General features: G+C 35.6%; 1 protein-coding gene across 1 annotated transcript in view; it reads right to left on the bottom strand.

Moving 5' to 3' along the window:
• Positions 1 to 25,133, bottom strand: part of ABCA13 (ATP binding cassette subfamily A member 13) — a 165,809-nt gene that overhangs the window by 110,367 nt on the left and 30,309 nt on the right. Inside the window, exons 13-23 of the mRNA XM_018069995.3 lie at positions 24,851 to 24,957; positions 22,995 to 23,113; positions 21,550 to 21,722; positions 20,246 to 20,277; positions 19,681 to 19,802; positions 16,879 to 17,073; positions 14,868 to 15,032; positions 10,761 to 10,938; positions 8,441 to 8,580; positions 3,695 to 3,808; positions 2,989 to 3,079 (exon numbers count right to left, since the gene is read on the bottom strand). Coding sequence (XP_017925484.2) covers positions 2,989 to 3,079; positions 3,695 to 3,808; positions 8,441 to 8,580; positions 10,761 to 10,938; positions 14,868 to 15,032; positions 16,879 to 17,073; positions 19,681 to 19,802; positions 20,246 to 20,277; positions 21,550 to 21,722; positions 22,995 to 23,113; positions 24,851 to 24,957 — 1,436 coding nt within the window. The remainder of the gene's footprint in view (positions 1 to 2,988; positions 3,080 to 3,694; positions 3,809 to 8,440; positions 8,581 to 10,760; positions 10,939 to 14,867; positions 15,033 to 16,878; positions 17,074 to 19,680; positions 19,803 to 20,245; positions 20,278 to 21,549; positions 21,723 to 22,994; positions 23,114 to 24,850; positions 24,958 to 25,133) is intronic.

A 25,133-nucleotide genomic window follows, 5' to 3' on the forward strand; every position in this document is an offset into this window, starting at 1 on the left:
GTTACAAACCAAGTCAGCCTTCATCTTCCACTCAGCTTGTTTAACCTGTCCTTAACTGGTTTTTGTAAATCCATTCGTACAAGTGCTATTTAAGATTTAAAAATGATAGAAGAATACATTGGAATAAACCATGCATAAATAAATTTAGGTAAGAAATTGGAAGAAAGTTTCTAGTTATCAGGAGATTTGGGTGATGGCACAGTTTTCAGTGATGACATTAGAGCTGTTTGTTTCCAGCTTTCTAAATACACATAAAACTTCATTACAATGAAGACAGCAGAGGGATAGCATGAAGGAAAGCTGGCTGTTTTGTTTTTTGGTGGTTTTTTTTATCACCCAGGCTGTTACATTATGAGTCACATGTAGCCCTGCGTAAGGGAGATTCCTTAATAGCAAAAAAACACGTTTGGGAGAAATAACAGAAGATGGACAAGAGAGAGACTCAGCAAGCAAGAATTTAAAAGAGGAGCCTGCAGCACAACTGCCTCCCAATGCCTCCTGAGAGGTTTGTAAGGACTGTGCCCAGCAAGGAACTCTCAAGCTCTAATGGGACAGGGTTTATATATAATTGGTAGGAAATTACAAATTGCTGGGCTTGAAAGCAAGTATAGAGGAAAACAGTCGCCTTGCCCACACACACCTAGCTTAGAAAGTAACGAAGGGTTTATAAAGAAAACCATAATCTTTTCAGCACTCAGCTTAATACTTACTTTGATCCAGGTGAGTAAATCTGACTCGATGACTGCGTAAAACAGCTTTAGAAATTGATAACTTTGTAGGGTCTTACAGCATGATGATTTTATAGAGAGGTTGGAAGAGTTCTATGTCTATCCACTCTGTACACAACACTTTCCAGCAGGAATAGCAAGGTGAATAACTTGTCACTAAGTCTGTTAACAATTTTTATAGCATTGTAGAGAAGTAAGAAAAGATACAAACACAAGCAAAGAAAATCTCTTGGATTTGAGAATAACTAGAAGTCATCTGAATGTGAGAGTAGGTGTGATAAAACAAGGGAATATTTGCTTTAGTTAGAAGACAAAATACATAATCACACAGATCAGGTGGTTTTAGAAAACTTGAGCTTTGGATGGAAAAAGAACAGATTGTGAGTGGTACAACCAGTAACATATATGGATACATTTAAGGCTTTAATTGGATCAAGTAAGGTAATTACAGGTCTAAACAGCTGATACAATGTAAGATTAATGAAATTTTGAAAAACAAACATAAGAATAGAGATTTACAGTAACAGCTACACAGGATTTTGGACTAATAAAATAAACAAAAAATACACAAGCTAACATAAAAATCAGAGTGCATAGTCATTTTTCAAGAAGTAAAATGACAAAGTGAATCTGTAAAAAGAAGTGTAATCAAAGTGTAAATGCAGAAGTGTGCTCTGGCACTTTGGAGAGAGGAGCTTCACAAAGGCATAAATGCTCTTGTGATCCATAGCCCATATTTATTTTCACTTTTTATATGATGTCAATTTTATCAACTATATTCCCTTAAAATAAAGAAATTCTACTTTCATAAACTACTTTACTTAAATCATATTCTGTATTGAGCATCCAAGACTATTAACCATTTATCAAATGTCCTTAGTTCTATTAAAAAGCTACATCTTGAGAAACACAGGCAGAGATTTCCATGATGTTGTCTACAGTGGTGAAGGTGGATCTGATGACTACAGAGATCATAATATCTATTTGATGAAGTATTGTTTGTCCATAACCTATCATGTAGGTCCCAGAGTTGCACCCAAACAAACAAAATCCATCTGTTACTCAACAAATATATTGAGACAGCTAAATTTCCAGCAGGCCCTGAGCTTAAGAGACTTATTCTTTCCTCCCTTCTATCTTTCCAATAGTGGAAATGATTCTGTGGGCTTGTATTATGATCCATCTTCACCATGGGGGTGAGGTGTGCACAGACTAGGCAGTAGTTCACTGGTTAAGAAAATCATTCTGAGAGAGAGCAGATTCAAATTTGCATCTCTCACTTAAGGGGGACACAGAGCCCACATTCTTTCTGAATTGAATTCTGGACACTGTTTGCCATTTTTCTTAGTAAAAGTGTGCAGCCAGTCCTGGTCCTTAAACACAGCCTTCAAACCAATACCAATTTCCATTAAACCTCACATCCTGTGTGCAAAGGAAAAGCCACACCAGCTCACACAAACTATGTACCAGATCAGTAGTACAATTTAAGACTGAGAACACAATTTATGAGCTCTCAGGAGCCTCTGTGGATTTTGTCCATCTCCTGCCTAGAAGCAGGTAGTGAATTCCAATAGAAGTTGCACTTCGGGTACATTTATTTATTTTAGGTCTATTCTTGATTTTTTCCTACAAAGCTGACTTAATAACCTGTATTGCTGTAAAGTCCATTTTTTTGAAGCAAGGAGGGCCTCAGCATCATCCTGGTGGCCCTACTGGGCCATCCCAGGGCTGGGGCTGACCTTGATTACTCTCTACTGACATTACAGCTCCCTGATTGTCACCCTATCTCAGGCTTTTCCGAGGCACAAGGAGATCACGCAACTGATTCTCCATAAACAGATTAAAAAAAAAATGCAGGCAATTCTTGATCAAACACACTATGTCAAATTTAATTTTCTATTTATTTCCTTCCAACTTTACTACAAAAATCTACTTCTACCTAATGGAACTGGGGTTACTGGGTTTATGCCTCCGTTCACTCCTTTTATGTATAGGTCTTATGTTTGTAACTCTCCCATGACACTTTGCCACTTCTGATTTGTTACCAATATTTTTTCAATATTTTGAAATTCAAATTATCCACGCAAAAGAAAAAAGACAATTAGAAAGATTTGAGACTAACTCAAGGGAGTAAAATCTCTTATTACATTACTTTAGTATCATTGAAGTAGGTAGAACATTCAATTTCAACCTAATGTAGTTCTAAGTTGAAGTTCAAGTCTGATAAGGCTAATCAGTACATGCACTTTTATGTACGTACCATATGTTTGCATTTTTTTTAGCAGTTTTTCCATGTCAATATCCAAATTACTTTCTATGAAGTGCTTTATGAAATTGCTTTGCAATGCTTCCTAAAATAAAAAGTGATAGCTGTTACATCAGGTTTATCTGCTCTAAGGAAATACAAAGCATAAATATGCATTTATGTTCAATTCCATTACCAAGATTTCCTGCATAACACTGGAGAAGTCATTTAGCCTCTCCATGGCTTTAATCTTGCCCTCTTAACAGGTTAACTCCACACACAGTTCAAATAATTGGAGGAGTAGGGGAGGGGAGAAAAGGGGGGAAAGAAGGTGACAGGAGAAGACAAATACATGGAATGAAAAAATCCCAGTAAAAAGAATGCTTTTTTTTTTTAAGTCAATATTTCCCCCATCAGTTTTTTCATCAGTTCCACATTTTGCTGGGAAATGCAAGGAGGTTCAAAAAATATTTTATTTCCCTTATTGTTCAGTGATACCGTAGTGATATTGGAAATAGTGAGGTAACATCGCTTTTAAGTATTTTCACCTCAGAAGTTTCTCAGCATCAGACTGTAGGTTCATAACCTAAAGCTAGTCTGCATCTTTCTCAGCTCTTTTTAAATCTGAAGTCATATATGGACAGTTTTACATGTTTAGAAATACTGTATAGATCACACAGCAAAAAGTTGAAAACTAGAAACTTCTCCACGATTCACCAACCTGCAGTCGTGAGACTGTGAGGACATTTCCACTGGTTTTAAAAATCTCAGACATCCTAAGCCATGTCTCAGAATAAGTCTTCAAGTGTTCCACAAAACCAAAAGTGAAATTAGCCTGGGAAAAAGAATACATGGAAACAAATGAAGCTAAAAATGTGCACAGTAAATCATAAGAAACAGGAAAAACTGCCATGCTTCAGAGCCTCTGCAATTCCTTTTCATTTCACTTTGATAGTCAGCAGTAAGAACAACCATGTTTTCTTTTTTTCTTCTTAAGAAATCGAAAGTATTTTTTCGCAATACCAAGCAAATCAAAGAAAGGTTTTCCTGCACTGTGTTTTCCTGTCTCCCACCTGACGTATCATAAAGACCTCTTTATTTTTATAATGTCTCTTTCATACAGAGTATCATGGAGGTGCTTCAGAAAGACAGAGAAAGAAATACAGTCAGGACATATTCGAAAGGAAGCCTTTGCAATTGCAGGTCTTTTATTCAAACTATTCACCAGAATATATAATAAAAATGAAAGCTGGAAGCATGGTCTGGACAATAAATTCAACTAGAAACATAAAATCAGTCAGTCTATTTCAACATACTCCCGCAGGGAAAGTCTTGAGTAAAGCCAAATATTTTCTGTCCCAGTCAAACATAGGCTGCAATTTCTCTCTTAGCAAACAACCAGCAATTTTTTTCCACCCTGTTTTAAACAGATCCAAGTGTACTCCAGATCAGAAAATATTGCAGTATCTGTTTGTTTAAATTGGTGTTATCAGTCATAGAAGTGCATTTAAGAACAATCCAGCACTGCTGTTATGGTAGAAATTGTGACATTTCCCAGCAAAGAGTGTCTGCAGTGAGTTGTAAACTCCAATTTGGGACCACACTTTTTACTATAATTCCTATTGAAAGTATACAATTTCTACATTGTATTTTAAGTGCCTTTTTCAAAATCCCACTCTTAGCACAACATGAGAAAACAATTTGTTGTGGCTCTTTCTTCTTCTTTTTAGCACAGAAGGCCTCAAAGAGCCCCTTACATGTAATTTTGTTTTCCCAAAAAACATTATGCATCTAACTTCTATGAGAATCCCTATTTCACTTGAAAAAGCCATCATTCATTAGGATTAAAGTGAAAGTGATCCTGAATGTTAAACTAAATCTGGTGTGAAATGAACTAAACAAGTTCTTCTGACCAGAAGCAACACAGAAACCTCATGGACTGAAATCCCAGATGAGGCACAACAGTGACAAGATGAAGACCAGCAAGGTTCCAAGGGTGAAAAACAGCCAATATGGGTGTCTACTATCTCCTCAGGACAGAACAAGCACAGGTCACACCATAATACAAGGAGATCAAATTTTTAGACATCACTAGAGATTTTTGTATCAAGCAACTTGTAAGATCTGGGCTCGGTTCTTCTTGACTTGATTCTGAACAGCACAAAGGATTAATTTTTGTGCTGAAATTGCTTTCAAAGGGCTACAGTAACTATAATGTGCTTGTATTCAACCTCCTTATACAAACAATAAAATGTCCCAAATTACTGCAGCAGCATGGATTTTTGGAAAAGATGACCTTTATATAATGCAGGCACTCATTTGAAAGAAATTAAAAGACCAAAGCAGTACATTGTGTGCAGGAGCTATGGACACTAAGGCAGTATCCAAGAAACTGAACTAAAACCTATTGCCTATCAAAAAAAGATTTGAGAAAGACCTTATGCGTACATACACACACACTACAAAGCAGGAAGCTATTAGAAAACTTCCTTTAAAAAGAAGGTTACATCCAAATAAGAAACAAACAAAAGAAGTCTAGAGAATAAAAAAAGAAGGTGTTAGTTTAACAATGTTTTTGCTTATTCATTCACCACAGTAGGCCTTTGGGAAGTGCCTTGTGTCAAAAGCCTTCTACATGTGGAACACTTTGGAGAATCTGTTTCAAATTAAAGCAGCAGTATAAAAAAAAATCATACAATTTAACAAAATGAACAATAGGTAGTTTCCGGAACAAGATAATGTCCAGCCAAGAATTCCAAAAGCACTCAAGAATTAAATAATTGAAGTACTCACTGTAGTGTAACCTCCTGATTAAAATTCCCTTGTTATCAGGGAAGTGGAAAATAACAATGCAAATGCATAAAGATGCTAAGAGAGGACTGCAAACTAATAATTCTGAAATCTAAATAAGTTTAAATTTTTTATACTAGTAATAAATTACAATAAAGAGTAGTAGTAAATAGAGAATATAAATAAATACAGTTGGGAGATAAAAACACAGAATTTTGAAATAGAAGTTGTCTGAGATTGAAGTGGAAGAACAAGCAAGTGAGGAAGAGGTGGTTGATGCAGAACAACTGAACACAGGCACAATGAATAATAAGAGATTATATAACCCAGAAAGCAAGTGTACATTTGTACATCTGTACAATTACAGCAGTAAAGTCCTGGCAAGACTGACCCCAAAGTTTTGGGAAATAGCAGAGTTCTTCTAATGTGATTGCCTGAATATAAGATCACCTTTAAGAATATTCTGAAATAAGAAATACTTCCATAAGATCAGTTCATCAATGGCAAAAAGTTTAGTTGGGAAAGTAAAGATCAAAAACATCACATGTAGCCTTTGAACTCCTTGATGCCAGCTGGCACAGAACTGTTTTGCCCTCAGTCAGCACCACATCCTGTGTCTGTGACAGTCACTATTATTCTAAACAATAGAACTGTTGATTTCTCTGAAGATAAAAAGCAATAACCCCACAATTTATGGAAGACTGATCAATTACATGGTCTTGGAACTAAATAGTTCATGTGGAAAAATTACAGAATATATCCTAGTATACAAACATCAATGTTCTTTGAAGCTTTAATCCTCTACTTTTTTATTCTACTAAATGGCTGTCATGTGGTCACACACCCTAAAGGAAATAAAAGCTTCTATTCCAATTTCAGTAGGAGATGAGGCTGTGTAAGGTCTACAGGGTTGGTTTTTAGTGGCTATATTTGAGACACCTGAGACAATATTTTGCATTTAAATTTTCTTTCTGTTCAAGCAGTAGCTGATAGACTTCTGTAATAAAACCAAAGAAAAAGTTGTTGAAGAAACTTTCCCATTATATTCATATTTACAGATAAACGGGTACACATTCATAACTGCTTGTTAAAGGATTGGGGAAAGGGACAGGTGCGTATTTACACAGATATCTGAATAAGCTGATGGAACTTTTGTGAGCCTAAGAATATATAATGAGAAGGAGAGCTTGTGCTACAGGTGTCTACCAGAATCTTTGTATTGTTCCAGAGCACTAACCCCCCACAAAAAAGCCCCAACCAACCAACCCAAAAAACAAACCCACATATAAACTTCTTTCTGAACTGTATTACTCAGTCCAGATTTCACTCAAAGATATCTAGGGGAACATACTGTATGTCAAGATATTTATCTTTCTTACAGATGCTTTTAAGAATGGAGGTTTGGTATAATTATTGGCAAAATAATGTGGAAATATATTAAGTGCATTATTCTAAATGTCTTTGTAATATAGAATATAATTAAGTATTAAAAAAATTTTGTAATTTTATCACTTACAATTCATTCTTAATAGAATTTCCATCTATGAACATCAAGAGCAACATCATTTTTAACTGACTAAAATTTTTAAATTAATTATGCTGAGGTCCAAACCAATAGCCTGTTCCCCAAATAAAGTTATTTAACTATGAAATACGAAATGGCTAAATCTTTTTTTTCAATTCAGAACAGAAACTATAAAGTTACCTAGTATCTGCTATCTAGAATGGGCTTTTTGACTTAGATTTTTTATTATCTTTTTAAAGCACAACTCAGAATACCACAAAATTGTCCATTTACGGAGAATATAGTTACCATCACATTTAAAGTCATCACTTAAAGACAGCAAGTATTTTTTTCCAGTTCTTAAATTAAGACAAATTGCTGTTTTTGAAAAATTAATATTGCAGGATAAAAATCATATCTTTGGAAGGTCAATGCAAAATTTGCGCAGAAATCTAATGCATACTTAAAAAAGTCAACCTTTCTTTTACAGAGATGCTTCTAAGCTAGTTATGAGGAAACATGTTATTGTCCATAATCACACTCCAGACAGAGCACTGACCATACCAGAACTGCAGAGACAATAAAACTGTTGAATGATACCAACTCATCAGCATCCACACGTACAGCACCTCAGCTACGACTGGTCATTCATGCTACTGGTGTTAGAAATATAATCAGGAAGGATGCACTGTAGGTATCTCGGGGTTTTGTTTAGAAATGCAGCTCAGTGACTCCCTCAGAACAGGCTTTTGTTCCTGGGGCATTCCTTCCCACAGCTCTCTGTGCTGCCCCGTTGGAGTTCCCATCACAAGAAAATGTTGAAGGTAAAATCTGCTCTAGCATACATGAATCCTACACCTTGATCAGCATGATTCACATGACAGTTCTCCTAATGTGTTCTTTTTAACCTTTCTATACAAGGTTTAAAGGACTTTGAAAAAAATTCTGCTTTTCACACTGAGGTGAAACCACTATAACAAGTAGAATAAAAGTTAAGGGAAGCATGAAGCTTAAAGTGGGAAACAGGTGAGACCTCAGGGGGCAAGGTGGATCTAATTTTCTGAAGGGCAATTATACGACTGCAACTACCTACCCTGAAAGAACCGGACCTTTAAAATGAATTACAAAGACAAAAATCAATAAACAGAAATGGTAGGATTTTTTGATACTCACCTTCTCTATCACCAGGTCAATCATGTTGATATTTGAATTGTATAGTAACTTGCCATGTAACAAAGGTTTCAGGAAAGTCCATAGCAAAGCCCCATTAGGAGACTGCAAAATCTCTTGATAAAGCTTCAAGCAAAAAGGAGCTGCGAAAAGAAAGACAAACTTGCATTTAAGACAGACAACACAGGTGCCTGTGGTTTTTTTTATTCAAACAAAGGCTAGAGTCATATTTTGAGTCTGCCACAGTACCATGCTAAACACTATTCAACTGCCACTAAGCAATCAGTATAGGTCTCTGAATAGAAATTGTTTAACCACAGTCTATGATAGTGTTGAGGATGCAGAACTCTGAATGCTAAATATGAAAAAAATAATCAGAATCCAAAGAGCTCCTCACGTTTGTGAAAAGCAGCCTGTGAACCCTATCTATACTACAAGTTACATTAGTGCATTTAGAGCAGAAGGACATATGCAAAACCTCTTCCCACAAAATGAATGCAGAGGGAACCCCCCTCCACACCCTTCGTTGTTCTGCAGTTCTGTATTCCTACATAAGAAAGAAATAGGAATGCACAAATTCCTTCACAAATACAGATTTTTCTATTTGTATAATATCAGAAGAACCTACCAAAAAGATCAGAAAAAAATTGTCGTGACATTAAACTTCTTGATTTGAAAAATCTATCAATACACTTTTCCATTCCTTAATTAAAAAGACATATTCCTACATCACATGGGTCTATCAATACATCCTTCAAAACTAGGATGTAAGGAATAGTTTCCAAGATCCACCACTGCATTTGTACTCATGTAAAGGCAAGGAGTATTCTATGAGAAGCATTTAGATTTTTATGCCCAGTTCATGTGTTTTGAGGGTTTTATTATTTATTATGAGTGGATTTAGAAATGTGTCTTTTCTAGTACTATGAATAAATATTAAATAATGTCATTAACTCCTCAAGGAAGACAAATCATTCTACATAATAAAACACTAGGCCAAAAACTTTTAAACTCCTGACAAAAGTTAAAGAAAGAAGTGTCAGAAATGTTAGATTAGGAACAGTCAGTTCTTTGCCCAAATTTTTACTTTCTTGAATGAAACAATCATTAGTAAACATAGTCATTGCTAAATAACAGCAAAGGATTAAGAGACTGCAAGTTGGCCAGTCAGAAACATCAATATGCTAAAGGCACAAAAGATTTGCCAATATGAGTTTGCTGTCATTTTCAGGAAGTCATTAGGAAGTGTTTACATGGTGGTGTACATGAAACACATACAAGTTAATCACTGTGGAGGAGTATGAATCAAATTTCTGTGGCCTCCATTTTTTTTTAATTTTCATTTTCCATTGCCTCATTTGCAAATCTGCAAAATATAGGCAACAGTATTAATTCACTTATAGGAAGCTGAAACTAACTGATGTTTTAAAGATATTTCAGGGTCCTATGATAAAAGGTCTCGCAACACTCCAGAGCTGTGACACCTTGCAAAAAAAATATCATCAAGAAACAGTGCTTCTGACCTATGGAGCTTTGAAAGAGACTAAGTTCTAAACAATCTGTCTAATCAGCCATCCTGCTAAATTCATTCTTCAGAGAGGAAAAAAAAGCAGAGCTGCTTGCTTACCACTATATCCCACACACATAAGAGAGAAGGCCAGGGCAGAGCTCTGATTCCCTCCCAAGAGTCCCAGCCCAGCCAGGGGCAATTTCTAGCTGTAGAAACCAACAGACAACAGAATCTTCCCTAGTGGCACTCTGTCACTGTATTCTTCTCTTGCACAGAGTCACTGAGGCACTAACAAGGTTATTAACAATATTAAAATTAATCAGGGTAAGTGAAATGTGTACTCAGGAAAGAGAGCAAAGGTGAAATTACATAAGAGCCAAGAGATTTTTCTGAGTACTTGACAAAGAGAATAGAAATATCAGCTACTAAAAAACTCATTTTATCCAGAAGGTTTGCATATTTTACTGCATAGAGAGTTTGCGTTCACAGAAGAGAAGCAAGGAGTAATGCATTCTCAGTCTTGTATCTCAAAGATATATTTTTAATAACAAGTGCTTTAAAAATTGTAATAAATATGTCTCAAAGACAGGAATATTCCTATTTATTATTTGCAAAGAGAAAACAACCAGAATCATTTTTGTCTCATCCACAATTATCTCATAGCCATAAAACTTCTATTGATCAATGCCTTGTGTTCAAGATGACAGTGTCAACTAAGATGTCAGCTGGTATATAAATATTTCTGTTTAAGAGGGAAAAACTTTCCTAAACTCTGAGAGCATACTGCAACTTGTGATTGATATTTTTTCTTACTTGAATCTTCAGGAATGCCATATTTTGCCATATTGTCTTCCAAGAGTCCCATGTCTCTGGGCATGTCAATGAACAGGTTTGCATTGCTGAAAAATGGAGATTCTTCTTTACACACTGCCTTGATTACAGACTCCAGGGATCCAACAGCTGAACTTCTGAACTGCCCACCTTGCAAAAACTAGAACAAATGAACAGAAATACAAATGTATCAAACTAGCTTTTAATAGCTTCAGGGAGTAGCTCTGGTGTTCTGTCAATATTGGACCCAAGGAGATTGACAAAATTAGGCTGTTGAAACTGCTTTTAAGAATGAGGGCCTGCTGTGCTCTTCTGTTCTTCTGATCACCTTTATCATGGTGAAAGGTAACGTAGTTTTAATTATCAGGATATTCAATGAAAGACAGTAATACATTAAACTTTGAAAAAATCTATATATCAGTTAGGTAGAAAAGGAATGAAAATATCAAGACAACTGGGCTACAGATACCCTGATTCCATTGTTAGTTTTCACAGAGTGTGCTCTTCTGGTAGATCACTCCTGTGTCGCTAAGGCAGCAGAAACAACCAAATCCATTTTGCAATGAACGTTTGCAGTGAAGACAGTTGCTAAGAAGAAAAAAAAGTATTCAAGTGCACATGCCCTAAAAGCCTATTTTTCAAGTACATCTTTTAACTTGTTAGATGTGTTTCTAGGTTTTGCACATCTTGAGTCATACCAGCATTTATTATTGCCATTTGCTCATAACTAGCATACATCTAATGAGGAAAGAGAGCAATCTGACTGCTCTTATGGCTTAAGCACCATCATTCGCCACATTAAAAAAAAAAAAAATATCAACAGCCTCATCCTCTGTGCAGCTTCACTTTTCAAGTAATGTGCTCAGTTTTAACTAGTATCTGTGGAAGGCTGTACAGGCACACAGTTCTAAGAGGATACAACTGCAAGGCAGCATGCTGCTAGAGTATAACTGAGGGGTGCACTGGCTCACCTCATGCCCATTATTTTTTCAGATGTGTGTCAGGAAAGACATAACTAGACTATCAGACATCATTTGAAGACTCCATAACTGGCAAACAGAAAAAACATTGTGAGATGTCAAACACACACAATTCAACACTGAAATAAATTAGCATTTTATCATTGGATTTTTTTAAACAGAAGAGTCAATTTTCAAAGTAGTACAGCACTTTACATAAAGATTTAATCACAGACAGTTTAGAGATTGAGCTGTTAGAAACAGTTTATCCTGATCAATGCATTTACTGAAGTGCCAGGTGCTTCTTTAGTAATCCTGGAGGAATATTAGTAAGTGTTGTTTGAAACTTAGTGTTAGCTGCTCCCAAAATCTTACTTTTAGCACACAATTTCAGCACAGAGCATAGTAAATAAATAGTATCCAGATTTCATAAAACCATCATCTACAGCCCTTGAATGAATGTGCTGGCATGGATTTCACTGGAGAAATAAACTTTATGCACAATGCTGTATAAAAGTGGTTTTGAATCTTTATTAGTGATTATTTGAGCTAGAGGGATAAATGAGGCTTATTTCAGTCAAAGAGCACAAACTTGCTAATTAATTCCAGTTCCAATCAAAATAACTTGGAATTCAAATAATGAATATTTATGCAGTAAGCTGCCACTAACAGGCTGAATCTACTTACTGTCTTTCAGCTACATATCCACTGACTCAGAAAGATATGTTTCCTAAAATTTGGCTTTGAAGAAATAGGAGAACTATATAGGATGGATGTTCACCAAAAATGTTATCTTTGATCCAGTTGTTCTACTTTAAACTACATAAAGTAGGACTGCAATCAAGACTGATGAATCCAAACAACCAGCTTCCTACTGGTTCCTCCTGACAAGCAAGTCACTCTAACAAATTCATGGAAGAGGAAAGTTAGTATTGAAGATCAAAAGGTATCTGGAACTGGATTATCAAATGGAGGCAAAAACCTCATAGAACAGAGGCTTCTAAACTAACTGAACAGCTGTATACCTAAAAAAATATTATGAATAAAAACAAATTCATACGGAATACAAATATCAGCTATTCAACAAAAGAACCTGAAAGTCAAATTGAGCTACAGTTTGCACATAAAACTAAAATACATTCAGAAGCATTACATTAAAAAGGGAAAAACTAATACAATTTTCCTGGAAAACTACGAGGAGGTTGAAGATAATTCAAAATTTGATGAATCAGAAGGACTAAAGGAATCAAATGCAGACAAATAGATATTCTCAATTCTGGGAAAAAACATAAGGAGAACAAAGTCTTTATTGTCCTGAAATTGACAGAATCACAAGGAAAACAGCAAAATTGATGATTTAATTAAACAGTTTTTCAGAAGCCTATCAAATTTAGATGGCACTATTTGAAAAGTAGAAAAATCATTTATACTCAAGAATGAGTGGCATAATGCTCCAGGAAATAATGGATATCTGGTTCTGATGTTCAACAGAGCAAGATATGCACTAAGTTTTAAAGTGAAGATCCTTAAAGACAAACAGTATTTAAGGAGTAGAATTTAACACATTCTCAAATTATCACTCCAAGGTTAAATCTATGGTATATTACAGGATAGTGGGGATGGCCATGAAGCAAAGTTTACAACTGTGAGTAGATGGCCCTCTGCTGTTCCATTTGTTTCTTTGCAAATTTTTTTAAACCCTTTTGAGAACATTCTTCTATCAAATAAGCAACTTTGGAATTTAAGTCTGAAAGGAATATTTCATTTGTTGGAAAGAAAGTCTGACACAAACAGAACTAGTTTCAGGAAAGCAGAAAAGATCCGATGAAAGTCGCCATTCAGTGTGACAGCCAAAGAGCTGCCCCAGAAAGAGAGACTCAAAACTAAAACTAATATGCACTAGAAAAACATTTTTCAACATGTCTCTATCACACAGATTAGAAGATCTTCAAAAAGATTCATATCACTAAGGAAAATAGTCCTTAAGGCAGTGTTTACTCTGTACTGTAGTAATAAACATGATTGCTCGGTTTACCACTGAGGGATCTTTTAGAGGTTTGCAATTTTAGAACCAGATTCAATCCTCAAGTTTCCACACAGGATAGTAAACCCATAAGGTAATGTCATAGGGGTCAGCAGATCTTCCTATGGAACCTGCTTAGAAATAGAAATCCTTTTTCTGATTTATTTAATACTAGGCTCACCACTTTGCTAGCTGTGTAGATGTGCATACAGCAACTGCCCTTAAAAGCAGGGACAAAGAAAATATCCTCACTCACACCTCATGTCCCTTTTTTTTGAATGTTGAGCAGAACTATCACACAAACCCCTCACATGACTCAAACAGAAACACATGGTAAATAAAAGAACTGCACGTGCTATCTTAAAATCTTATCCTTTAAAAAAGCAAAGTTATTTCTTATAAACTTATAATGGTCTCCTCATAAAAAAAAATACAGCATTAGCAGAAAAGGCGTGGCTATCTCCAAATCACAGATAATACATAGTATTGTTAATCGGTAGACTAACACTGTAGTAACTTAGCCTATGATCTCATAAGTTAACAGAAAAAGAGATGACAGAAACAACACATCAATAGTCTCAGAATTACCAGAGTACTGGGGGGCCCCTGGTGGTCTAGTGGTTAGGTTGCAGCACTCTCACCACTGCGACCCAGGTTTGATTCTCAGTCAGGGAAAAACTCCCCCAGGCAGATGGAGTTCATCAGCCCTGTAAGGCCATCCATCTAAGAGAAGGTCACTCTAAACAAACCTACATCCTGAGGACCTCACTGCCACTGTCCAAGATTGCTCAGCCCCAGCAGATGAACCTCAGGATTAAAGGGTGGGCTCAGTTCAGCGCACACTGTGTCTCACCTAAAAAATCCACTGCGCAGGCTCAAAGAGCTAATGACCTTTCCCAAATCTTCACTCACAAAGACTGGCCATACAACAACCAGAGTGCTTGAAAGAGACCAAGTGAATCTTCCTAGGGTCAGTGGACTCTCTTCTCTAAGTTCCCAACTTTCTGGGATACCATTTCTATTATTGTGCCTCCTTACTAAGCATATATCCCTAAGTAAGCACCTCATAATGGGAATTAATTTGGCATATTGAAATCATACACATACCTGCTGCAATGCAGAGATGTCAAGTACACCAATATTTTTAATTCCTTGGAGGAACACTGGAAGCTTTTTCATGACATGGTGGACTTTATCAAGAAGTGAGCTGATACTAGAAACCACATCCAGTAGCATATTTAGCACACTGCCTATCTCAGGTGGTATCTGGATCTTGGATAAGAAGGAAAAAAATCACAGCCATAAATTCCCATTAGAAACAAATTTTAAGCTTTCAATGAAACATTCAAAATTATTTACCTTTTTTCTAAAACTGACTATATAATATTCCTACAAACCATGTTTAACAAAACTCCTTTTATTATAACTCCCAGTCACTCTCAAATTAAGCTGAAGAAAAGTTCCCTGGTAATGTTAGAAGTGGCCTATGACAAATCATGAATTAAAATTCAGAGAACATGTTTACACTTGCCAGGCTGAAGAGAGCTCTCCAACCCAAGATGCTAATGGGATCTGCAACATTCTGTCCCCTTGGAATTCAGTGTAAATGAGAACTTTTCTTTTACCAGGTTAAAGATGTTCAATGCAGGAATGTAATGTTTCAAAAATAATTTGTAAGTTAAATTAAGTCTAGCAACCACTTTTATTGTGTAATATGACTCCTAAAGCAACTAACTTTCATTTCGCACTTCTCCTGCCTTTGCATTTTTCATACCCAAAATGATTGCATGCACTTCATTCCCTACTTGACCTAAGTTCAATTGGCTTTTTGCTGTTTCCACCATGCAAATTTTGGCATTATGGATTTTCTCTCTATTCCCTTTGCTTTTGTGGTTTATTTAGCTGATACAATAACACAAAACAATTCATTGTTACCTGTCTATGCAAAATACTAAAAATACTATCATCTCATCACATGCTTTCAGTTGCATCTTCTGATTACTTTATGCACCTTTATTGGACTTGCTATTATAATGTCTGTGCTTAATTTTCATCTCAGCCTTCACCTGCTTTTACACAGTTTAAAAAAAAGGAGAAACTGTAGAAAAATCTTATTCAGCCAAAAAATTAGCAGAATTTCCATTATAATTTAGGATGAGCTGACAACGTTGTTTATTCTTTGCTAGGAATTCCTTGTTTCAATAGGGTTTAGTACAAATACCCATCAGAATAAGCACTGGTTTCTTTTCTTCTTTTTTTTTTTTCCCTCTAGGTTTGCAGATAATTCAGGAAGTAGAAATCTTTTCTTTTATCTCTGGTATCTTTACCTATTCTGGGAAGTGGTCTTGATTTTAAAAGTCTGTAGTTGACCTGTTTTACCAAGCATGCAGCATCCAGAATATAACCTGGCTTTAGAACAAAATATTCTTTCTCCTGATGTTATAATTTCATTTCAGGTATCCATACTTACAACACTTTATGTTCTGTCAATCAATACCCCATAATAATTGAAATTAATGTTTTTTAACTATCAGAAATCACATTCAATAATTTTGCTCTTATAAGTAAAAACATTATCTCACTGAATACCCACACCAGATTGCAGATTATCTACACTTCTACATATTATCTACATATAATACAGGCATGCTACAGAGTTTTGCATACTTAGTGCTGTGAATTCTTCCTAAAAAATAATTTTGTCATTCTTGTGATTTGAGCTTTTATGGTTGTTATAATTCCCATGATGCCAGTTCAGTCTCCCACACTTACACATAAAGAAGTGACTAATTGCATGAAGTGCAAACTCTGCTAAAGAGTAATAAAACTATGTCTTTGACTTCCTATATTTTCTGTAAAGCTTTCATAACTAACTCCCAAGCGATAATCTTTCTGAGGAAGCATGAAATGGAATGCAGTAGCATCTATCAACCCCATTCTTCAACTGTGTTTGTTCTGTGGAGCTAAATGAAGACAAAAAACGCCATATGTCCACTGTTTAATTCCACAGAGAAAGAACATCTGAAGAAATAATAGAATTATCAATCTGTCTACCTGTGTTCTTTACACCACCTTCAGAAGAAAAACATAGGAATCAAATGGGTTTTTTCCATCTTACCTTGTAAATGATGTGACGTAAGTTTAAATTCTGTATAATCAGTACAAACATGGTATACAAGTCCAGTGCTGGTAAGGAACATAATTCTTCCACTACCAGGGAAGTTTTACTGTTTTCAGGCAGCTTTAGCAGCAGGCTAAGTACTTCTTCATCACATCTTCCAGTTAAAGCTACCACAAAGGCACTATAAAAAACCTATCAGAATGTATGTGTATTAAATTTTTTTCTCCCTGAACTGCACCATCTTTTTTTATAGTCAATAAGGTGAAAATTTTTGTCACAGTAACATGACTATTTGCAGTCACCAACAGACCTGAAATAATAAACTATACAGCTTTATATCAGATTGGTGTGTTCTCACTTTATACTCTAAGTACATATAAGAAGATGAAATGTATTTCTTACAAAGATTTACTTTCATTTGTTCACAGATAGATCATTCATTCTATGAGCATTCATTCCATAAGCAGGCATATTTACAATGTTGAACACACTCCTTCTAGCAGATATACACCTTTGTTACAGCAACCTCTAAAGATCAAAATCCAAGTGTTATGAATCACTAAAAGCAAACAATGTGGTACTTCCTTATTTCAAAGGACACACAAAATTAACACTTGGTGATGCCTGTATGGCGCAATGTTCACTCTGAGTCAGCTCACATTTCTCACTTAAACAGTCCTTTAAAATGTCATTTCATAGTGGGTGAAGGGACAAATAAATGACTAGGCAGACCTCAGGTGAGACTAGAGTAAAACCTTGGATAATGATGGTTTGTTTCTTCCTACAAAAATGTCACATCAAAAGACAAGTGCTTGTAGTCCAGATATCTCAGGAGTTCTTAGCTACCCAATCTTGACAAGCCCAGAAAACTTACAAATTTTTTTAGGAGACTATAAGAGTCAACATATAGGGCTCCATTGTCTACCTAGGACAGAACCCACCTCTACTGCCTCCACTGAATGCATCTGTTGCTGGTAACAATACCCAACAAGGGAGTACCCAGCAAGGGAGAGAATCTGCAAGAAAATCCAATTAGGAGCCAAAATTGGTCAGGATATGCAATTTAACTCTTTAATTTCTATAAATATTTTGTTTTCCAACTCATAATTTGACTTTTCAAATTTTGTTCCAGAACAGAATTTTGCCCTTGTGATTCTACAGGATTTCCTATATATTTAAATATTCACTTTTTGTGTGTGCATACAAGGAATGGTATATGAATATACTGGTCTGGACTTCTTTCTGTGGAGGAAAATTGAGCATGATACAATTTGAAATTTATTTCCTCGTGCCCCACATGAATATCACCATTTCAGTGCAGCTGTAACCCATTCTGAGTTTTATCCACTAGGGTAAGTTTCTCTGAACTTTCCTTCCAGCTTTGTGAGTACCAGACCTAATCCAAACTCTTATAGTCAGTAAATGAATGCTTATAGTCTTCAGCTTATAGGTGTTGAGCTATTTCAAATCACTTAATCACATGTCAATGAGCATGGCCAGCATACAGTTTTGTGGCACAAATTATGGGTAAATGAAACAAGCACAAATAATTCTCAGGCTTACTCTTACCATTACAGAGGCAAGCACAGTACAGTATACAATCACAGAAATACAGGACTACAATGGGCCTGCAGCTATCATTAGGGCTATCAGACAGTGGCTATATAGACCATAAACATAACAGGCATGCCTAAATTATGGTTTTAAAAAGTACTTGTGCAGCTTGCATAATCAGTAGGAAACACAGACATTTTAATGCTCCAGTTGGACGGGGGGAGGATTTAAATTCTTAAGCAAAAAAAAATTCTGTATAAATATGTGAATGTGAGACGTGTATATATCTAAGCTCCATATGACTGGCAAAAAGTAAGGATGGAAAGTAATTTGACATTTCAGTCAATTAGCATTATTATTTCAAAGGATCAAAGGTGCACCGAATCCCATTTAACTGAATTGCTTTCAGATGACTTCTCTCATTATCATTTACTGGTATCACAATAACAAGCTAACAATAAAGGCAGTCACAATGCCAGAGAAGCAGAAGAACAAATCATCTATAAGTAGTTATGATGGTCTGAACTGCCTTTTTAATAGCTGCACTTTTCATGAAAAGACTTGTGACTGTTTCTGCAAGTGGAGCATCACTGACACCCCGTGGCTGCTTGATTGACCTGAAGAGTTTACACCAAATGCACCCACAACTCTTACCAGTCATGCAAACACTAACCAGAGAGAGAACCTGTTAAGTAGGTGGTATTTTTCATGATTTCTACTGATCACAGGGATCACAGAAAACAGCAATGATAACACACAGTCTTACACTCAGAAAACTTACAATACTCAAGAGACAACAGATAAAGTGAAAGTAAAGTAAGATACTGGTAATATAGTGTAAGAAGAGTGAGGAACACACAAAGAAATAAAAAAAAATGCAGAAGACAACCCCCTACTGCAAGGAGTAGAGATGGTAAGATACCAAATGATATCTTCAGAAATCCCCATCTTTTCTACAATACCAACACAGCAAAGCTAAATTTCTGTATCAGTACAAGGGGGTAAAACACTGCTGAAAGTAATGAAGCACTGCCATTTGGACCAGAAGACAAGTGCTAATATAAATTGATCTCTTAATGCATCACATTATTATTTTTAAGTCCTAAAATTCTCATAGATATTCCACATAGAAATGATAAGTGAAAATATAAGATTCCACACAAACAATATGGCTTGCTTTGTTTCAGCTGGCGCATCAGGCTATAGGTTGACCTATTAATCTGACACCTTTTTTTGATCTTTTACCTTTGAATGAGAGACACTGGCTTCCAAGATGGTATTGACAGTTTCTTCTGAAATATTGACAGAAGAACCAATGTCAAGCCTCAGCTGAGTAAGATTCTGCACATACTCTTTGACTTTCACATCTGGAAGAAAAGGGAAATAGTGCCAAAAGTACAAATCTGCTTAATTAGATTTCTCACAGATTGTATCCTTTTCATTGAATTTACTGTGAACAGTGGTAAAGGACAAAAACTTCATATCATGTAATTCACTTCAAATTTAAAGGTCACTCTTCTGTCAGACTTAAAGGGCTTCTGCATCTGTTTGCGTTATTCTACAAAAGCACTTGTTATCCCACATCCCTGTACTACAAAAATGTCTGAAATTAGTATAACAGCTTTTAGTCCACTCTGGTTTTCTCCTTTCACTAATTTAAGTCTTCTTTCTAATTAATCCCTACATCTTACTGGAAATGTTCTAGCTGAATGTACTATGCTGTCCTGTGCCAACTCAAGGTGCATGTATGGGTACATGTGTACAATGAAAATATATCGCATTACGTCAGTGGTCTACATAGGCAGTGTACCTTTGAATTTTGAAGAAGAAACAGTTATTGTCCTACAAAATTTCATAACAGTAGTTTACAAAAAAGTGAAGAAAACTGGAACCCACCATTCAAAAGATTTAAATTACTGAGAAGAGCAGCTGCTGGATTTTCTGACAATTGTAGCTCCAAATTTTCAGCCAACCTGAAATGATAGGCTTAATTTCACAAGTTATCAGAACAAAGTCATCGGTATTTCTATGCATAAAGACTAACGTGAATAGTGAAATGGCCACTAAATGAGGCAAAAAGGTCACATTATTCTCTATGTGCACACACTAGCACCTCTACAAACCTTCCCACACTGTATTTATATGGTGCAGGGATTATTTATATTCTGTGACTAGATGAGACTGCAAATGTAGGGTCTTCCCATAATGGCTAAGTGCTTTAGCAAACAGTAGTTTATGTAGAAGGACAGATTTAGCAATGTCTCACCTCCAGGTTTCTTACTGAACACACATTTTTAAAACCTAGAGATACAAATCACTGAAGTTCAGGATGAATAAAGTCTATCTAATTATAATTTAAGTAAGAAAGAGTATGCACACATCAGATATTATTTATTCTTCAAAAACTGGACATTAGTCCATGGCTTAGAGCAGCATCTAAGCTCAAGTTCTTTTGTATTATTACTGTAATTCACAGACACAATTCAAGCTCTTTATGAAAACAACCCAACAGCCAAACTAGTATAGCAACAATTATAACAATGACCAGTTCTAGGCGATAGCAAGTTTGAAATACTCTGTAGTGGCAGTTTTATTCATTCATTTACTATTTTTCTTCAAGTGAATAGAAAATATCAGGAGTTATTTGGAGTTTAATCTCATCAGTTTACAAACACCATCCCACATTTCTGACTGTTTGAACTGCTGAACTGATGTGAATGCTTCTGTTTTGCAAAAAGATATCCAGCTACTGAGAGGACAAGCCATATCAAAACAGCTTTAAACAAAAAATTTAGATATCAAAATTTTGACCTAACTCAAGTCATAGGAAACTGAAAACTTTCTTAGTTGCGATTCAAAGCATTTACCTGATGAAGCAGCAAGATTTTCTGCAAGTGCTCAGCAAAAATTAAAGGGCTTTTAGAAATATTCAGAGTTTTTATAATTTACTTAAATAATTTGTACATTTTATCCACTCAATTTTCAGTCAAATGAACAAAGTTTAAAATGACAATATTTCTCCTGCAATTACATAATTTAGAACACAGATGTGTACAGAATAACATTGCTAAAAATACAGAACTGTTTGGGGTACCAAAATGTAAAAAGTTTTACATTTGCAGTTGTCTCTGTATGTTCCCCAAAACTAGCTGACATTCACAGCTGTCATTTCTGGTATTCTGCAAGGCTTCCTGGAAGGTCTCCAAAGTATGGGAAAGTTTTTGGTTTATATATGCCATACTCTTGCAATCCCCCTTGTTGACAGTAGGCCACAATCTTTCAACATCCTGCAAAACACAGTGGTCATACAGTTAGTAAATTCATGAGATTGTGTTATTGCTTGAAGTAGCAGCTCTTGGCAACTAGATGATACAGATTTTCAAATGAGAATATGGGTAAAGTAATACTCTCTTACTGATTGTATGAGCAATTGAAAGAGGGTGAGAAGTTTTCAAGAACCAAGGAATTTTCAAATATTTGAATTTTGGAAACAGCCAAATTGGGAATTGGAACTAGCCTGTCAAGGAGATTATTCCACTACTATAAATGCAAACATTTTAATTTCAAATTTATTTCAAAATGAAATAAGCTTTTCTTTCTTTTTTCTTTTTTTATTTATTTATTTTAGGTTGACAATTTTTATCTTTTTCCCAAAAAATTGTTTTGAACATCAGTTTCCATTCAACAAACCGAAATATCTGGATACTCATATCCAAAATTTTTCATGCATTATGCTCTGTCTAATATGCACTTTTATATTTTCACCGGAATATGCATGTTTTTGATTTTGCAAGGCTGTTTTAATATTTGCAGGAGTAGGTCATAGAATGGTAGTGACTACAGAAACGCATTTGGTCCTCAAAATTCTACTTTGACATATTAATGATACCTCTTGTCATCTGTTTGTTTTAAAACGTTGGTGTTCATATCAGCAAAGTGTCCAGGTGAATGAAGTAGCAGAGCTATTTCATAAAAAGAAGGCAAATTCTATACTAAAAAGCATGACTTCAGTATTGGGTATGTGTGTGCTATCAAAAGACCTGCTTCCAGCTTTGGATGAGTTTCTATATGTCAAATATTACTTTCTCCAGCTGGTAGTTTCATGTAGAAAAGAAAAGAAAAACAGACTGACCCCAACTGGTAATCACAACTACTATTTTATCTGGAATTAATCTGTCTAAGAAGTGTATTCGTATCTAGTTTGATTTCACAACTGTTCCTGTGAAGATTTAAAAGTATAAATGTACTCTAATTCATTTAAAGAAATTAAAAATGAGCTGCTGTTTGATATTGATTTACAATCCAGTTATTCTAGTTGTAGGAATTCTAATAATTTTAGTCACACTTACAGCTTGCAAAGTTCACCATTGTTTACTTAAGGAATTTCTCCTGAATATCACTATCAAAATCATCAGAGCTATACCCATACAAACCTCAGCTTTCTATAGTCACCAAGGGGACTTGTCATTCAGAGTGTGGGAAAAAAGGAAACTCCCATTAGTTTCCAGAGTTTAATGCATGTTGTAAAGCACACTGGTAGGTGTGGGAACCACTCAAACCTGATAATGATCTTGAACCACAGTGATCCCTTCAATGATAGCAGGGAGCAAGTGACTTGGTAATCCATCTTTACACTTTGTAATGACACAGAAAATGTTGCCAAAGACAACTGGTTCTTCTGTAAGAGAAAATGTCCAGGTTTAATCAGTTAAAAACCTCATAAAAATGCTGGACTCAAAAGTTAGCCAACAAAGTTTTTAAAAGCAAAGAAAATCTGATGAGTTAAAGGCATAAAGAAATACGTCTAGCTAAATTTAGGTATCATTGTAGAGGGCAAGAAAGGCTGATTTGATTCAATTTCAATTACTCTTCTCCATTACACTTTCCTGGTCAATAATAAGAACATCAATACTTGCTACAGAACTAGAGAAAAAAATTTCATATTTGGTCTTTGTGAGCATAACTGTGAGAAACTGAGTATATCAAACGCGTCCACCTTCTCCTCAGTCAGGCTCCCCTGATCCTGTTTCCCCATAGAGACATTAGGATGTTACTAACCCTTCAGTGCACAGTAACTTTCAAACCCTAACTGCAAGGAGAGAGAAACAGCATTACATGGACATTTTCCATATCTAGGGATAATGAATCCCTATAGGGAAATTTATCACCTGATCATCCATGGAGGCAGTTTCTACCCAATATTGCAGCCCCCATGTCCTTGGAAAAAAGCTCCATTTCCCTGTCTGTAGTGGGTTTGTAAATGGAGTAGCAGTGAAGGAATTTGGCTTGACTGCTGAATTCTGATTTATAACCAGGACTGAGTTAGTTTTTTCAGCCATGTGGGTTGGGGTCTTTTCCCTTATGTTTGGTTCATAAGTCAAGTAGGAAGAATAATAAACATTCCCCACTGCTTCCAAAACAAGGAAATCTTGACCTTGCTCATAGAAGTAATACAGTATAACTCAGCAAATCAAACCAAGTCAAGCAGTTTTCATCTTTTCTCATTAGGTTTCAATGTTTTCTGTAACAAATGAAACATTATGAAACACTCTAATGACCAGAGTATTGAAATAAAAATTACAAGAATGTAGTTGCTGAATCTCGGTTCTCTCAATAGGCTGCTCTTCAGAGGTCAGATACAGAACCCAAGTACTTTCAGTATCACCTATTCACAACATCACACTGTTTTACTCTTTGAAACTACATCAGTCACAGGAGAGTGGAGAAGACAGTCAGAACTGGGTGACAATCACATAATCACATTTTATGGGTTTTTTGGAAATTAATTGGGCATAAAACATTACAAGCAATTGTGGGTATGGCTAGTTAAAATGTGATGTTTGAAAAGCACAGGCTTTTGTTTTCCAAAGAAAATATGATATGAAACAATTCTCAGGTCAATATAGAGCCTTTCTTAAAGTGCAAGACTTGGGGGTCTATACATAAGGAATAAAACGTTAAAATTGAACAATATGTTGAAGAGAAAGTCATTCAGCTACAGGTAGCCAATTCACTGGTTCAACATGGCCAGAAGTGGGAGGTGTTACTTCCTTTAAATACTTGCCCCATTTTTCCTTACTGTCAGCTACATGCTGCCTTGCAGCAACTCTGGCTCATTAAAAAAAAACCCTGTGACTTGACTCTGCTCACTAGCTGAAGAGGAGCAGCAAGACCTCCTGCTTCCACAGAGATTTGAATCAGCATGAACACTCCAGAAAGAAATCATCCCTTTGTTTGATCTGCATCAATTTTTTTCATGTGCCTTTGTTGGTTTAATCTCCAGACATCAATATGCTTACCTTTCTTGGCATCACCCAAATTAACTTATTTGTACACAAGTTTGCTTAAAGTAAAACCTTAACTTTACAGCACTAACACATATGGTGACCTACGGAGTCACTACTGGGTAACCAACCTGAAAAGATTTTGAGAATACTCAAAATGGTAAACTGCAATTTCTGCAATAGTAGAACACTATCAGGGTATAAATGTTCCTGAAGAATCTTGCAGATTTTAGATGCTCTGTAGAAACATTAATAAGAAAATATTATTTTCATAACAAGAGTACCACAGAAAATTTTCAACAGGTGACTGTGCACAACTGCACAGTTCAATGAACCACTTAAGGGTTTCAATACTATCACATTTGTCCAAGCTATTTCAAAAACAGAACATAATATTTCCACATTAAAAAAATA

The sequence above is a fragment of the Manacus vitellinus genome, unplaced genomic scaffold (genome assembly GCF_001715985.3).
Source record: "Manacus vitellinus isolate BGI_N305 unplaced genomic scaffold, ASM171598v3 scaffold_17_pilon, whole genome shotgun sequence".
In the NCBI taxonomy this organism is placed as follows: domain Eukaryota; kingdom Metazoa; phylum Chordata; class Aves; order Passeriformes; family Pipridae; genus Manacus; species Manacus vitellinus.